The sequence below is a fragment of the Ahaetulla prasina genome, chromosome 1 (assembly GCF_028640845.1).
Source record: "Ahaetulla prasina isolate Xishuangbanna chromosome 1, ASM2864084v1, whole genome shotgun sequence".
Lineage (NCBI taxonomy): Eukaryota > Metazoa > Chordata > Lepidosauria > Squamata > Colubridae > Ahaetulla > Ahaetulla prasina.
In genome coordinates, this window is record NC_080539.1 from 30,143,045 (window position 1) to 30,161,468 (window position 18,424).

Here is an 18,424-nt window from a genome sequence, read left to right on the forward strand (position 1 = left end):
AATGGAATGCAGTCAAGAGTGTTTTGCTTGTACTTGATCCTGAAAGATACATTTCACCAACGCTTTTTTTCTGTCCATTACTGCTTATGGTCTGAGCCAGAAAGCTCTGATCAATTGATGAGGCAATAATCAATCACTACATGGATCAGGTCACAAGCAACATATGAAAAAGTGGAAGCATGCTTCATCAAGAGCTACATTTATGCCCCTGGAGTTCAATAAATCAATAGACATAATAACGTTATAAATAGCAGAAGAGGGCATAAAACCACAGTAGATCCAACATAAACCTTACAAGCAGCAGCAAAAATCAATCCCATTAAAAATGTAATGTATGAAGAAGTAAAATTGATTTGACTGGGCACAGACAGCTAAATTAGGTTCATATGAGGTGAACACTGGAGAAAGGGGGAATTGTTGGTGTGTTCACACAACATCCTTAGGCTGGTTACAATGTTACCATTTCCTGGCTTTGCACAAAGAGTGAACAATGAATCAAATATATGAGAAGGGTTCAGACAGTATCCTAAGGTACTTTCCTGTACATATGCATACAGGACAGGTACAATCTAACCAAGGTTAAACTAATCAAGTTTATCATGTTGTACGAATTATAGAATCATCAGGCTGGAAACAACCTTATAAGTCCTCTAGTCCAGGGGTGTCAAACTCATCATGTGATGTATCACAACTTTTTCTCCCTTCGCTAAACTGGGCATGGACGTGGCCAGTGCATGACACATCCAGCCTGCGGGCCACAAGTTTAACAGCCCTGTTCTAGTCCAACCCCCATGCAGTTCTAGGCAACTATCCTAGTCAATCATGTTTTGGTAAACACAGCCTATCAGTAGGGGAGGTTCTATTCCAAGTTTCAACAGAAATAGCATCTCTCATAGGTACAGTGCTAATCCCAAAAGGGCATCTACAGAAGTTTCAACATCTTGGCAAATTTGATCACTTTACCCAATCTGAGACTCAGATATGTTGAAATTCTACTCCCCTTATCTCCAACTTATACAGGGAGCCAATCACTGGACAGCAGTTTAAGAAACTTGTGTGCACAGAGATATGCATACATCTATTGCTATTTTCAGCCAACTTCTTGGCTGAAGCTTGGTTAGTTTTAACCTTGGTTTTGTTTTGGTTTGTGTGTTGTGCATGTGCAACTTGTGTTTGTGATCCGACTTACTGTCCAAATCCAGAAAATGTGTTAGGTCAGCAAATTGCTCAAACTTAGCCAGCGTCAGTGATGCATCAGTTTATAAGCCAAGAACATCAACCCTTTTACTAGAAATAGCTGAACCGTCCAAAATAGTTATTTGCAATTTTCCTGGAGGAGTTTTGTTTCTAATAAAAGCAGCTGGGTGCTTTGCCAAATGTCATAGGTGTGTCCACACAATACCCAGCCAAGAGCAGATTGAAGCTGCATGTATTCAATCAATCAAAATAGAGCTGGAAGGGGCCTTGGAGGTTTTCTAGTTCAACTCCCTGCTCAAGCAGGAGACCCTATACAATTTGAGACAAGTAACTGTCCAGTCTCTTCTTAAAATCTCCAGTGATGAAGCACCCACAACTTCTGCAGGCAAGCTGTCACACTGGTTAATTGTTCCCCACTGTTAAGAGGTTTCTCCTTAATTCAAGATTGCTTCTCTTCTTGATTGGTTTCTATGTAATATGAATAGAATTACGAATGGAATGGAGTTACAGGCATCAGTGACAGCATATTATATTTGTGTGAGTGCATATGGAATTGTGGCTTTTGTGTATGAAAAACCATATAGAGCTTCCCAACCGATTGGTTTCCTGTAGTTTTTCTCCTCCAACAAAGGCCACACAGCTATTCCTAGAAATTGCTGACCTTAGAAACTCCAGCTTTAGAGAGAAAGCAGTGAGAATTTGACCCAACTCTCCCTGATCTGGTTCTCCTATTTAAAAGCCTCAGTCAAGAGTAGCTTCCTGCCCACACCCTGGGTGACTGATCTTGCAATTCTGGACATGCAATGGCTTCCACTCACCACTGGCTGTTTCCGTTTTCTACCAGGTCGCCCCACTTTCCTCACAGGGATTCCTGGATCTGGCTTCTCCTCCTTGTTCCGATTCTCCTCAGGATCTTCTTCTCCCTGCTTTCAGGAAAAAAAAAGATAAGAGAGAAAATATTTTTCTTAGCTCTTGAGTCAGGAGGCACTTCAGCATTCCCTGTGCAAGTTTGGGGAAAAAGCCTTTTTTTCCAAAGGAGTGTCTCGTTTTTAAAGAAAATATTGTGTTCCTTTCCACCAGCCTCACTAGGGGCCTGTTTCATTTAGAACACAAGAAATCCTGAGTTTAAACTTCTTTTAAAGCCACACAAATTGGTGTCGTCATGTCGTTTTCTGCTAGTGACTCTGTTTAACTTTGTACTATGTAAGAAACATCACAGACAAATAAGGACTCTCTTTCAACCTAATCTACCTCATGGGGTTATTGTGGGGGTAAATTAGGGAAATTCGATGTACACCACTTTAATAGGGTAATAGAATACTCCTGTCACTGGATTTCAACAATAATGTCCTATATGCTAAGTCACTTTTTTATCCTTTAATTCCATTCCTGATTTCATTTGGTGGCTTTGATTTCTCTTTTCTTCACCTGTCTCCCATGGCTTCCATGGTCTCATCTCTCCCATGAAATTTACAGCAAATAAGTCTACAACACACTGTGTCAAATTCCTAAACATCTGGTCCAGGGAGGGCAATGAAATGGCGAACAAGGCAAAAATGTGCATTAGGAAAACTTATGGACGATGGCCAAGGTAAAATCTTAAGGATTTACAGTTGACTGGAGCTGTCTAGGCTTCAGTTACCCAGGAAGCACAGGGTAAGTTCATGAGGCCCAGAGATGCAGCTAACACATTTATTTTTTGTTCTCTTTCATGTCACAGTTTAAGGTCTTTCTGGGGCAATTATAGAAGGCTGGTGATCAACTGATGAATACCTTATTACTATTGTTGTTAGCTTCTCCTAGATTAACCTCTATTGTTACACAGCTATACCCTCTTTCTTTGCATTATCTTATATATACATATTAATTTCTCCATCGATTGATCCCCAGATTGCTTTGCTAAATTTTACTTGGATGCTTCCAAACTGGCAGTTTAATTCATTTTAAGTTTCATTTCAATCAATTCGTCACCCTTTAGTCATAATACACACACTCCCAATATGTTCTATCCATGCTTGGGAAAATTACAAAACAGTGTAGGATGTGGAAGCTCAGTTCACACATTATATTTAATAATCTATTTTTAACATTTGCCTTATGGTATTGGTAAGGCATAATTTATTTAATTTATTGCATATGCATACTATAACAATTGTATTATAACAATACAATATTGTATCATATCATATGATAAAATATGAATGAAACAATAACCTACAGCTATTAAGACGCTGCCAATCTAAACAGCAGTAAGACAGTATATTTTACACATTTATTAAATGTGCTGTATACATCTGGTTGAGTATGATATCATTAACTTTAAAAATATATTTAAGTGTTTGTAGAAATATATTAATTCTCAGGGTTATCATTTGTGTTATATTACTCTTATTAGTTCCAAAAACCAAACAATGTGCTAGAGCCTTTGAAGTAAGGGGTTTTATGAATTCTAAAACTAAATGAAAAAGTACATTTTTTCTGATGATCAGAAAACAACACAACAGTTAAAAAATACCAGTCTAAAGGATCAGAATGGGATGGGGAAAGGGTATAATGAATAGGGGGAAAAATTGGAAATTGTGGTGTCTGGAGAGTTTGTTTTGTAATCTGTCCATTAAAAACATCCTTCTTGGCAATGACAGAAAGTCATGCTAAGAAAAAACTGCCTTCACTGCTTTAATGGATACTCTTGTGATTTGAAAAAAGATAGAAGCAGCATGGGAAACACTCAGAATAACATTCTGATCATGTGCAGATACCCTGTAAAAAAAATAAAATCACATGAACAGAAGCCTGGCTATCCTATAATGGGGTAGTATTTAGGAGGAGAAAAAACACTTCTACCAGTAGCTTTTCTGCCTTAGTTGATTTTTTCATGAAATGAAAAAAAAATTCTTTGGTGCCAACACCAATCATCTTGCCTGCCAAAGCTCTGCCCTTACTTATAAATTCCCACCCCACTATTTATTTATTTTTTATTCTTTTGAGTCAAGATCAACTTCTGGGGACAGGAACAAGGTAATATAGTCATACAGACAGTGTTTTCAGAAGTTCCTTCTTTTGTTGCCTTCTTCCTAGGGCAGAGAGAGAAAACGATTGAGACTCAACTAGCATTTTGTGTCTCAGGTTTCCCTACTACTAATCCAGCACCTTAACCAAGCCACTAAACCCAACCTGATCCCCCGTCCCCAAAAAAGAACAGCATAAATCTGTCCCTTGCAGATACCAGTAGTTTTACTTACCAAGCTTCCTCCTTGAAGCCACAACTACTGCAAATTTATTTATATTTCTGTAAGCTGAGTTTTGCAGTTTCAGCAATGAAAGGTTGCAGGCTCTTGCTGCATTGCTACTTTTAAAGATATGCTGAATTTGCTTTAATAGTTATCCTCACCTTCTTCAATAGAGTGTAGTTGTTCCCTAGAGATGTTTGACAGCTTTCTTCATCCCCAGCCCAGAGGTTGGGAAAGGGCAATGTAACCTCATGTACCTACACTTCTATAGCTATATAATGAGGTTTTGTCATTTTGATTAGAAAAGAAAGTTGACAGAGAAGACAGAAAGATAAGATATGCATACTGGAATATATCAATCTTATTCTAGTATTATTTCTTGCAAGTAGAATCCTTTATTGGCCAAGTGTGAGTAAACACACAAGAAATTTGTCTCTGGTGCAAAAACTCTCAGTGTACATGCAAAACAGCAAACTAATAATAATCATAATAACAAAGGATAAAAATGATACCAATGTTTTAATTAAGTGCTTATACAATTCTTTATAGGCCACAATGTAACAACTCCTTCCCTGGATACAAGGCAAGGGCAAAACACTATTTATTAACAATATTTTTGCAATATTTGATTATAAAAAATAAGATTAATTAAGGAAAAACTGCTTTGGCTATAAAAACTGCTTTGGCTATAAAATGGTAATTGGTAATTAAAGTGAACAGGAAGCCATTGATTAAAGGAATAGAAATTGTGTTAAGTCTCTGGGAAAGGAACAAGGTGGAATCTGTTAGTTAGCAGCACTGTAGCAATAAAAAGCTTCAAAAGGCCATTGCCAGTTGGCATGGAGAGACGGGGCTGCAGCTGTGTTTTAGGGCAAGAACAGCAGAAATCAAGTCTATGAAAAGATGGAAAGGCAGAAAAGAAAAAACTCTAAAGTGCAACATTTTGACAAGCCACTCTACTGCATACTGTGGCTATGTTAACACAACCTGCTTCATCAAACATATTACAAACCTAGTAGTTGCACTCAGGCAACATGCTAAATTTGTTCAGAGTTAGACAATCAACCCTTGTCCTGAAATATAGTAAAGATCAGCCAAGGAGGCAGGGCAATGTATGTTGAGATAATTTTTGCCAGTCAAGAATGGGGTAAATGCAAGGTAACACAGCCAGGAGGAAATGTCCCTGAATTCTAGTACTATGTGCCACAGAGATTCTAATCTGCATGTTTAATTCCCTCCACTCCAAATGCAGCAAGGTTGGCTACAAAATTGTCAATACCTTATTATTTCCCCACCCCAGCTCACAGGGGCATTTTATATGTAATAAGGAATGGTGGCCAAGCATGTTGGACGATTCCCTTTCTTACGCCAAGAGACTGTAATGCTGTTTGCACTCTCCTTTTCTCATCTGGAGGAAACCTCTCTCCATGTACTTTGACTTTAAAGATTGGCTGAAGTGAAAATAATTTGTGTGTTAGTTTGAAAAAGCATTGGAGCTATGAAGCTGTGGACGTGCCCTAAGGCAGGGGTCTCCAACCTTGGTCCCTTTAAGACTTGTGGACTTCAACTCCCAGAGTCCCTCAGCCAGCAAAGCTGGCTGAGGAACTCTGGGAGTTGAAGTCCACAAGTCTTAAAGGGACCAAGGTTGGAGACCCCTGCCCTAAGGTACTGTTCTTAGTTCTTAGATTAAAAGTCCAAGATTCTCAATAAAGCCCTTTCTTAAACAGAGCACCATTTGCTCAATCATCCAAAGCTGGACAACCTCTCAAGGGGATCCCTCCAACCACAAATACACAACAGGGGTCGCCCATAAACTATGGAAGGTAGGTTGGTGTGATTTCAAAACAAGAAGGACAAGCATCCATTCTCTTTTCTTTTCCACTATTGTGTGACATTTCCTTCCAGATGGATCTGTGACTCATCCATACCTAAATCATTAGCTCCACTTGTGATTCAGCTTTAATGAATGGCTCGATTATCTTCTCTAGGAGTCCTCCCTCCCTTTCTTCTTCCATCTTGCTGTCATTACCAAATAATCTTACAACACACCTATACTCCCTTGGTGCAACTATTAAGAAATAGCTTTGCTCAGAAGTGAACTTGTACAAGTCAGAACATCATGAAGCGGGGTTCTTATCATTTATTCATCCCTTTAGAAACCCAAAGCTCCAATTTTATTCTTTACTATTTTTCTGTCGATAGGGAATGTGATCTATTTCTGTTTCCCTCTTTAAACTAAGAAAAACCACACCACTAGTGTTTAAGAAATGGTCAATTTCTCACGCCATGATTGGGGGTGCGGGTGGATTCAGGGATCACAAAGTTCTGCATACTTGCTTGAAGGATCTCCTCTTCCTATATCAAACTGCCCATTCAGAGCCAGCAGCAAAAAAAGCTGCCCGCTTCAGCTGTGCGGATAGAAAAATGGTGCAGACCTAGGCTGTTGTAAACCATAGCATAGTTGTTTAGCAATTCTCTGTTAGTCTTTCACACCCAAAAGTCTGATCTGTTCTGACAGGATTTTGCCTTGCCAAAGTAATGAATTCTCAATGCTGACTTCATTTCGTTCCCCCTGTGGAAATAAGTGCATAATTTACATTCTTTTAATTATTGCTTTTGCTAAATATTTTTGTATTTGTATTAATTTTTCTATTATTTCACTCAGATGCCTCAAGCAACGTGTAGCTGGAAAGTAGAATAAATGTTCCTTGAAGGAATAAATAAAATAATCTTGCAATTTTATGGTTGTAATCCTAATTACTAACCCCATTTTGGAATTCTCGTGAATCAAGGAAAGCAGATAATTTCTATTCAACTTTTGGAAAGCATAGAGGAAATGCTCCCAATAATGCTTTAACACAAGTATTTGATGTATTCAGCAAGTCATACATGGAACTGACTTTGAAAGGCAGCCAAAAATTGTTTCAGAAAATGTCATGCAAATTATGACTACTGTCTGCAACATCTGCCTCCAGATTTGACTCAACTTCCTATATTTTTCCAACAACCATTTGAAGTGTGATACTTATCTAAACCAAGAAGGACATCTCAAGGTCCACTTGCTATCTTTTCAATATCATGCAGGATAGCCATTCTTCAGGCCTTCCCATTGAGTGAGTTTGAGCTGGTGCTAATTGAGAATCAAGTCCTTCTTCCAGTGGCAATCCGGCTTTGCAAATACCATAAAATGGTATTTTATTTTATAATTTGAAACAATTGGACTTGTGCAAGCCCACCAAATTGAAAATAATTTATTTGATAAGGGGTACAAAAAGTATATGACCTCATAGCTTCAACTTTGAAAGGTATTTTCTACATTTATTTCAATGAGGGTTCTTCCAGGATATGATAGTGAAATTACTTTGTTTGCTTTGCTAATAATTTTTATTGAAAATTAGTTGGGAGGAGTTCAGTCCTGCTAGCTGTCTTGAAACTCTTAGCAGTTTTCAATACCATCAATCATGGGATCAACCACGGGATTCCACTGAGCCATCTAATGAGAACTGGACTTCTAGAGCTCTAGGGTTCTGCAGTGGTTACAGTCCTTCCAGTTTGGATGCACATAGAAGGCAGGACTAGTGGTCTACAATTCAGCACCTATATCATTATTCCTTGGGAGTATATCTTGTTTTTTAGGCTATTTACCAGTAATTACTAAGGAAGGACATTATTATGTTGATGGCACCCAGCTATACTGCTTCCTATTTTTTAACTCCAAAGAAGCAACTGATAGCCTTGAATATTTCCTAGTATAAATAATGCATTAGGTGGAGAAAATGTGAAATTAAATCTAACTAAGCAACCCAGAGTCATTTTGGATATCAAGATGGGCAACATATAAATTTAATAAGTAAATAAATAAGACAAAGTTGTTGCTGATAAGAGAAAAAACTGAACTTTAGGATTGAGAGGGAGCCTATTCTAGCCAGAATTTCACTCTGCCAGAAGTTTGAAGTACTCCCTAATCCCCAGTTGGCACTATATTTGTAGGTGATGGCTTTGATAATGTACATAATTACATCTAGTATACCAATTATCACCCTTCTTAAGCAACAGTTATCTATGTCCTGGGTATAACATGACTATCACTATGTGCTTTACATGTGTCTACTCTTGAAAAATGTCCAGAAATTGCAACCAGTGCAAAATACAAATTGAAACTAGTATAAGGATCATATCTTGCCTGTAATAGAAGATCTACATTAACTATCAATTGGCTGTTGGGCACTATTTAGGATACTGGTAGCTTTCGTTATGTGCCTTCCCTGAGTGTTAGCATCAGCTGTCTTACTCTTATCAATCGACTGAAGTGATAACTCATTCTTCCTACTGACTTACTTACCCCATTCTGTGTTGTGTTCAGAACTTTTCCTCTCTGATCTGCAGTGAAATTGATATGGGCAAGAAAAACTTTTTTTTTTTTTTATTCAAAAAGTTTTTATTAGTCAAAAAAGGTTTATACAAATACATATCAGGTATGGTAAATTTTCATTTTTCTTATCTAAAATAAGAATTTTACTCAAATTTTTTAACACATACAACAGCCATAAGGCAAGCAGGTGACACGAAGTAGCTAAGTTTGCAAATTTTAAATACGTAATAAAGAAGAGTCAAGAATAAACAGAATATCGTACAAAAGAGAATAAGGAAAACCAACACAATCCCAAATATCTTTATCACTTCCTAGTTTTGGATCTCAGAACTCTGGGTTCAGCCTGACCCAACTCCAGGGCCGCAACAGCGGCAGCCGCTTCAGCCCCATGATCTATAACCTCCCCTTCTTCAATTCCTGGGTCATCTGATTCCAGGAAGGCTTTGTGTTCCTCCACATAGGCCGTAGCCTCCGCAATTGTACTGATTTTTTTCGTAATGCCCTCCCGGAAAATCATCAATCCCTCTGGCATCAGCCATCTGAAGCCCACTCCCTTCTGGTACAATTTGCTTGACAAAAAATAATATTTCTTTCTTTTTTCACGTACCTGTCTGGGAATCTGCCTCAGAATGGCTATCTCCCTGCCCCTGTAAATCAGTGCCCCACTCCTATGTTTTCTAAAAATTTCATCTCTCGTCTCTCTTCTCACAAATTTGACATGAACCTCTCTGGGAACTGCATGCGTGCGTGCATATTGCGAATTAACTCTATAAACTCGATCCACATCCCAATTCATGAAATCAACACCTCTCCCAAGAAATTCTCCCAACAATTTAGTCACAACATCTCTCAAGTCTTCTTGGTCCACTTCTTCCAAATTTTGAAACCTAAGGAAATAAGACATTTTATCCATCTGTAGTCCAAGCACAGCATTGCCTGTCGTCTCCTCTCTTTTCTGCACTGCCGCATCTCACCCTCAAACCTTCCACTTTCTGCTTGTTTTCTGCTGAAACTTGTTGAGTATCCTTTAAATCCTTTTGGATAGTCACAATTTCTGCTCTTATTTCATCAATTTCTTGTCCATATTAGATAACTTTTCCAAAATTCTCTCCATCTCTCCAGCAGTTGGTCTCTGACCTTTGCCATTAAGGAAAAAAATACAAAATCCTCAGGCAGGCACAGTATCCTTGTAATTTCCTCCGGATCCACCAGGGGCACTCACAGGAGCAACGAGTCCAGAGTACAGTTAGTCAACCAGGAAGCCGAAGGAAGTGATGTCATCAAAATTCTCATAGTGAAGGCGGAAGCTGGGCGCCACCACTGTTCCCCAGAAGGAGGGGGCCTCAAACCTTCCCTCCTAAATTTCTCCATCACCTCTTCTCTCCAGAGCTGATATGGGCAAGAAAAACTTGATCAGTGTTACCAATGCATCTTTGGACTCCTATTAATTACTATGACTGATATTCTCTTAAGAAATATATATTTGAGGAGAAACTAGAGAATTTTCTGAAAATTATGTATAAACTTGTCAGACAGAAAAGAAAGCAGTATCGGGTGAGGGAGCTCTGGATGTTGATAGGGATCAATAGCAATAGCACTTAAGACTTATATACCACTTCACGGTGCTCTCTAGGGTTGTAAAGTTTACAGAGTCAGCATATTGCTCCCAACATTCTGGGTCCTCATTTTACTGACCTCGGAAGGATGGAAGGCTGAATCAATCTTGAGCCGGTCAGAATCGAACTCCTGGAGTGAGCAGTGAGTTAGCTTGCAATATTGCAGTCTAACCACTGCGCCACCATGGCTCAAACAGCTATTTCAATCAGAATAGAGGATGAAATGTGAGGAAGGTCAGGATTTGCAGATCTTTACCAAAACAATACGAGAAATGATACAACAAGTCTATCCACAGATCATTCTAAAAACTTAGGAAGGCTGAAATTCTGTTATGTTCTGTTAAACTATCTTCCAGAGCAAAAGTTTAATTGTTTTAAAAAGCATTACTTTTAAAGTTTTTGAAATGGGCACCCCATATTTGACATAATCACAAGACACAGAAAAATCAGAAATACCTTAATGATGTCTGGAATTAAACAAAGATCCAGCAATTAAATAATTAAAGCAGGTATAGGAGGGAAGCTAATTTAATCAGAAAAAAATATATAAAAGGCATAACTGATGATGTTCTCTAGTTTGGGTAATTAAAAAAACGTCTGCAAGAAAACAGCCAAGCTGAGAGAGCACCAGGAACCTCTGAGTTACAAATATTCTTTTATTAGTACTCTATCACTTATACCCTACTTACATCTGAAATCTACTTGATCACTCTATTTCCTCATGACAGCTAAGCTATGAACATAAGTGTCTACAAATCTGAGTCCTGCAACTTCTCCCCCCAAATTCTGGTTCTCCATGTTTAACACTGTTTAAGAGGATCGTCACAAGTAATCAAAGCACAGGTAAGTTCTTAGTAAGCAAACTTCCATTAAGCAGCAAAAGTGCCAGGTTCACAAAATGGATTAAAAATAGCAGATTTTGCATGTGTATAATACAAGTTGATTTAGTGAAAATAGAGATAATTTAAGATATCGCTTGAGAAAAGATTTTAGTTACTACAGTGAATAACATGAAAATCAGAAAATCAGAAATTGCTTGATGCTTAACATTGCTTCAATTAGTGCAGAATTTGGAAATTAATATTCCAAATTTGTTTTATTTAGTTCTGTACTTATAACATTTATAAATCTTATCTTCTTCTTATATTATTCTGCTAGAATAATAGGCAATGTACATATCATTAAAATTTCGTACAATACTAAGAAATGGAGGAGCAAATATTACAGTATAGTATTTAAGAACATTTATCAGGAGGTTTATTATCTTTATAGCCAATATAATCTCCCTCAGTAGAAAATTCCTCAAGTAAAATGCCACTACCGGAAAGCTTTGTCTTGAATACACACTAGTTTATTCCTTTCAAATAGCAGAACATAAAACACACCTTTATATAAGAGGTAATAATTTATGAACACATTCAAATGAAAAATGGTCGAGTTATTTTACAGTCAAACCATTTTATTTTATTTTTTATTTTATTTTATTATTATTTTATTATTTTATTTCCCATTTTGTTTCAAGGCGACTTTTTAGGGATCACTTTTTAGAGAGCTGTAGGCCAAACTCAGAATTATAAATCGTGCCCAGAAGCAAACATTCATTCCAGTACATCAAGCCTGCACAACATGCAGACTATAGGCTGCATGTGGCCCACCAAACAAACTTGTATTGGCATTTTTTAAAAATGCAATAAATCCACTGCCCCCTCCGCAAATGATGCTGCAGCCCTAAAGAACAGGCTGCTGACTTTACTCAGAAGACACCTCCACACCTCACTGACATGATCAGTTCATCGCTGTGCTGAGCACCTAGTCAACAGCTGATCAGCACACCAGCTATTCCTTTGCAGCCTGCAATTATTTTCAATGCATAAACATGGCCTTTTCCCCTCGACAAGTTGTGCAGGCCTGCAGTACATTATAATAACCCCCCAGGACACCCCAACAAGATATCTAGATTTTAACTAGCTGTTATTTCTCAATACTGTTCACGGGCAGCTTGATATAGCGTGTATCACAATAATCTAAAATATAATACTGGCCAGATTTTCTTTCTATTATTATTATTTTATTTACACAAAATGACAGTATACACAGCAAACGAGGTAACTATGCTGGATTTCGTATCACAGATCACTAGTAGAACACTTCCCAAGTGTTTAGGACTGCATGATGTATCAACGAATTATGCGAGCAGATCCCAGTAAGGTGGCCTTCTGCAGCTGACCAATGGTGATCTTGTCAGAGCCAACTGCTTTTAAGTGCTTGCCTAGGTCTTTAGGCACAACTCCCAGTGTGCCAAGTACCACTGGAACCACCTGCACTGGTTTATGCCAGAGTCTCTGCAATTCGATTCTCAAATCTTGATATCTGGTGACTTTCAAGATGATGATGATGATGATGATGATTTGTACATTTTTCTTTAACATATGTAAGTATTTAATAAACAGGGTATTGTCTGGGTCATTTTACATATACATAGTAATAGTGATGGCAATATTCTTTGCTTGTATGTAATAGTATTTTTCCAATTTCTAATTTCTATTTGTAAAACAAATCCCATGTTAAAATCCTAAGATTTTCCATGCCCAAAAGCATAGCTGGCACACCAAATGGAACTTCAGCTGGGACACAAGTATTTCTCACCACTCTTGCTGCTTTCCTTTCTTTTCAAAAGAACCGAGATATTAAAAAAAAAAACCCAAACAGACCACGTGATATTTTAAAACAAGTTAAAATTATTTGAGGATGATTAGAGGGACTATGTCTCCCCAATGATATCTGCTCCTCATATCAGGTCTAGCAGAAGAGACTTATTGTAGGTTCTGTCTACTGGAGAATATCATCTGGTGGGAGTCAGGTGGAGGGTCTTTTTTGCTACTGAAGCTGCCCTACATCATTCCCCCCAAGGTAAGCCTAGTCGCGACCTTGGCAGCCTTCCAGAAAGTCATGAGGATTTTGCTTTGCCATCTGACCTGAGGATAAAAGAGTGGTTGGATAAAATGGATAAAAGAACCCATTAAATGGTTGTACTTTCATGAATTACTGTATTGTATGGGTTTAATTATTTTAATGTTTTGTATTGTTCGCATTCTGTGTTTTCTGGTATTGTGTATGTTTTAACTGTAAGTCATCTGCAGTCACAAATATGAGATGGGTAGTTAAATAAATTAAATAAACAAACAAACAAATAAATGCTATCTGTTTAAGGACATTTAATCATTCATCATTTTCACAATCTCCATGCCATCAGTTGAAAAAGACCAAGGCCAAATGCAACATGTGAGACATATCCTAACATTTCAGATAATCTTTCCCATAACACTGCATATAGATGTTAAGGAACATTTATGAGACAAAACAGTTCCTTGTAAAATTTCACACCCCAGAGGCTAAATAACATTCCACAAGTATTGCATCCTTGGACTGCTCAAGGAAAGAAAAAAGTAAAGCCATCTTAAAGTTGACTGTTGATGACTTACACCAATACACATCCATCTACTGTTGCCTCCTAGGTTACTTTTTGAACTTCTCAATCTAGCTTGCAACCCTGGAATTCTCAATTTACTCCCTTATCCAAGTATTAAAAGTGTTCAGTTTTCTAGTTCTGCCAAGATCACATTTTAGTTGCCACCTGCTACTATAGTATCCCAAACCACAAGTACGTTCAGCAAAGCCAACTGGAATACAATCTCCCTATTACATTCCAACATAGGGCTACTATTACGGCATCAAGGCAGTTTCCACTCTTAAACTGGGCCTGAATCCAAATAAAAAGTTATGCAGATTTCATAATTCTTTAAAGAATTGTGCTTATTATAAGCCTATTTATATTTTGAATGAATGTAAGAGGTCTGGATCAACTTTTAATAATTACAAAAATACACTGGAAAGAGAGGTATTTTCCATTCCAACCTGTCTTTTGTCAGCAACCACAGACATCTTGTCTACATAGAGCAGGGGTCTCCAAACTTTGCTACTGAAGCTGCCCTACATCATTCCCCCCAAGGTAAGCCTAGTCGCGACCTTGGCAGCCTTCCAGAAAGTCATGAGGATTTTGCTTTGCCATCTGACCTGAGGATAAAAGAGTGGTTGGATAAAATGGATAAAAGAACCCATTAAATGGTTGTACTTTCATGAATTACTGTATTGTATGGGTTTAATTATTTTAATGTTTTGTATTGTTCGCATTCTGTGTTTTCTGGTATTGTGTATGTTTTAACTGTAAGTCATCTGCAGTCACAAATATGAGATGGGTAGTTAAATAAATTAAATAAACAAACAAACAAATAAATGCTATCTGTTTAAGGACATTTAATCATTCATCATTTTCACAATCTCCATGCCATCAGTTGAAAAAGACCAAGGCCAAATGCAACATGTGAGACATATCCTAACATTTCAGATAATCTTTCCCATAACACTGCATATAGATGTTAAGGAACATTTATGAGACAAAACAGTTCCTTGTAAAATTTCACACCCCAGAGGCTAAATAACATTCCACAAGTATTGCATCCTTGGACTGCTCAAGGAAAGAAAAAAGTAAAGCCATCTTAAAGTTGACTGTTGATGACTTACACCAATACACATCCATCTACTGTTGCCTCCTAGGTTACTTTTTGAACTTCTCAATCTAGCTTGCAACCCTGGAATTCTCAATTTACTCCCTTATCCAAGTATTAAAAGTGTTCAGTTTTCTAGTTCTGCCAAGATCACATTTTAGTTGCCACCTGCTACTATAGTATCCCAAACCACAAGTACGTTCAGCAAAGCCAACTGGAATACAATCTCCCTATTACATTCCAACATAGGGCTACTATTACGGCATCAAGGCAGTTTCCACTCTTAAACTGGGCCTGAATCCAAATAAAAAGTTATGCAGATTTCATAATTCTTTAAAGAATTGTGCTTATTATAAGCCTATTTATATTTTGAATGAATGTAAGAGGTCTGGATCAACTTTTAATAATTACAAAAATACACTGGAAAGAGAGGTATTTTCCATTCCAACCTGTCTTTTGTCAGCAACCACAGACATCTTGTCTACATAGAGCAGGGGTCTCCAAACTTGGCAACTTTAAGACTTATGGACTTCAAAAGTTCACAAGTCTTGAAGTCCACAAGCCTTAAAGTTGCCAAGTTTGGAGACCCCTGACATAGAGGGCTGAGGACCTTTAGAGGTAGAACCTCTGACTTTGGAATGTTTTTCCTCATGAAACTTGGCTGGCCCAGATATTAGGCTCATTTTCATCCTTTATTTGATAATTTATTTATTTACCCAGGAAACCAAAGCAACATCATTGTACCTCCTCCTCCAATTTTTCTAATGACAACTCTCAGAGGTAGACAACTGGCCAAAGCCATCTAGTGGTTTCCAAGGCTGACAGTAGACAGGTACTAGTCCAGTATCTCACCCTTTGTATCACATCAGCTTTCTGGCAGCAACTTCAGTGAGATAAATCCTATTTGTCAAGATTTCTGTCTCTCTGATTTATATTGATGGGGTTTAATACACTGGGATGAACAATAATGTATAAAAGCAAATATATAAAAAAGTTAGGTTGATGACACCCTTCCAATAAATCCTGCTTCTGGCAACCTCTGTTTCTTTCCTGGAGCTGTCTGAATCATAGCTTCAGCAGCCGTAATTACATGCAGTCTCCTAGGCAAACTTAGTGGGATAAAGTGATGGCAACCCGGTCAACCACAGGCCATACAGTGTAAGAAGTGGTGACTCACAGCGCCACTGAATGCTACTAGTTCAAGGCCCTACAGGTTTATGGGCTGGAGTAATCTAAAGGACCCTGAACTGTGCCATGTTCAGGTACTTGGCTGGGAATCCCATTTCCATCATATCTCCTTACTAGGCTATTTCTAGATTGCTATACTAACAGCTTGTTTCCCCAGCACCACCTCTGGACAACAGCAATTTAAAAAAACTTCCTTTAGCTTAGATACACTGCAGTCTGGGTCAGAACCCCACAATCTGAAGTTCTTATAGCGATTCCAGGTGCTTTTATTTCTTTTATTTCCATCTTAGACCTCCCATCTCCATGTGTATTTGAGGTTAATTGCTCTACGTGCAACAGTATTCCTCCCATCATGCTCCCTGTTAGCAAATCCTTTCAGCTATAATGCAACCTGACACAAAGACAGTTCTCACAACCACTTCACCATGTCTCCAGTCCCACAAGCAATAACTGAGATTGTTTTATGTTCCTCAAGGGACAAACGTCTAATTGATTCTCACAATCTGCATCCACTGCTTTCAATTTACTGGTGTCATCAGAGATCAAAGCAGGACATCTAAGTCAATACATACTGCAGGCCTTACCCAAGGTTTTCTTCATGTTTATACTGCATGTTGGATTCCATAATTGGCTTTACTCTGCCCCTATGTCAGCAATCACAGAGTTGAAACAAACTGCTTACTTTAAACACCCCTTTCACCCAACACATGCTACTTTGCTGTGTGGTGCACTCATTTCCTTGCAAATAAAGCACACATCAGTGCCAACTCCTACATTAGGATAAGCCTAATTATCCTCTCTTACTCTTTCACTAGCCTATAGTCCTCAACTCAGTCTGGCTGAAACAGGCTTATCTTCATTAATTAATCTTTGCAAACCCATTCTCTGATGACTGAGCTCTTCCTTCACTTTCCTGGCCTACATGATTGACAATGGAACTTGTATGGATCATCCTGAAAGATCAACAGGCAGGTCTTCTCACTCAACATGCTTGCCCTAAGCATGCTTAGAGGATGTTCGTTTCATCACACTTTTCCTTGTCTCTGAAGCATCAAACAGGGGTATAAAAAAATCCAAGTGCATCATCAAGGGTGAATTCTCTTCTTCCTCCTATTCTGCACCATCTGTTCTATAATTCTCATCTGTTTAATGGATATGGAAATTAATTACAGCAGAAAGTTCTGTCCCTAATATTTGGATTAAACAGGTGCCAAACATTTAGCAGTTTAGTCAGAGCAATATGCAGATGGTGCATGTGCTACCTGTGCTATACAGTTTTGCACAGACGAGTAAATAAATTCTGCAACAATTCCCAATCACAAATTGGACTCACTTAAAACTCTTGACATGCTTAATTAAATCCAATTTATGTATTTATGGAACATTCTTAGCATAAACAATTGAAGCATATTAACGTGATAACATAACTTGCTAAGACAATTGTGGGATTCCCACACTATGCTGAGCCACAGAATACTTTATCCTGCTTAGCCTGTTGTGTGAACCATGATTAAACCTGAAGGAGACATATGGGCCATCTAGCCATAGGAGAGAGGACCAGCAGTGACCCCAGCCTTCACCTGAAATTTGCTTACCTTGTGAGCATCAACTGTCTCCCGGTCCGCAGAAGGACTGCTGGTGTCAACTGGCCCATTAGATGGCATTGTGGGGAAACTGGGGCAGAGGCAGCTGCTACAAATTTTTGCTTCTGGGGCTTAATTTTCAGAAGATTCCAAACTTTACCCCAAACTGAAGAGGGATAATGGAAAAGTAGCCAAGGCAATAATCCGATGCCCCCCTCTGTTGATGGTTCTGCTCTGGTTTTCCTGCCACCTGCAACAGGAAAAGAGAAAGACGAAGGTGAGGCCCAGGCACACAATGCATGCACGGAAAGTCACTTTTGAGGGCCTCTCCCCACTTTCAGGCAATCATTAACAAGCCACAGCCTTGACTCAGCCAAGCTGGGCCCCCAGTTCTTCAGCCCATACAGTCTCAGCTCAGCAACAGAAGATACACCCTTCTTTTTCAACTTCCCTCAATCCAGAAACCTTCCTCCCTCCTCTGTAATCCCAACTATACTTCCCTTTCCCTGCGCAGCAGCACCCATTGCTCCAGGGGATGTTACAAATCCAGAAGAAGCCTTCTAGTTGCAGCCTCCTCTGGTGAGAACTCTTACAACTTCTTTTGAGAAACGAAAGTAGCGCCAACATGGTGGGGAAGAAAGGGAAGAGGACAAAATGGGGTGGAACTGCACTC

The 18,424-nt window shown here is 38.5% G+C and overlaps 1 protein-coding gene across 1 annotated transcript in view; it reads right to left on the bottom strand.

The window, feature by feature from the left end:
- DNMT3A (DNA methyltransferase 3 alpha) overlaps nt 1-18,001 on the bottom strand; it is a 107,785-nt gene extending 89,784 nt beyond the window's left edge. The window contains exons 1-2 of the mRNA XM_058164692.1: nt 17,764-18,001; nt 2,016-2,123 (exon numbers count right to left, since the gene is read on the bottom strand). Coding sequence (XP_058020675.1) covers nt 2,016-2,123; nt 17,764-17,832 — 177 coding nt within the window. The 5' untranslated portion in view covers nt 17,833-18,001. The remainder of the gene's footprint in view (nt 1-2,015; nt 2,124-17,763) is intronic.
- Between the last annotated feature and the right edge of the window lie 423 nt (nt 18,002-18,424).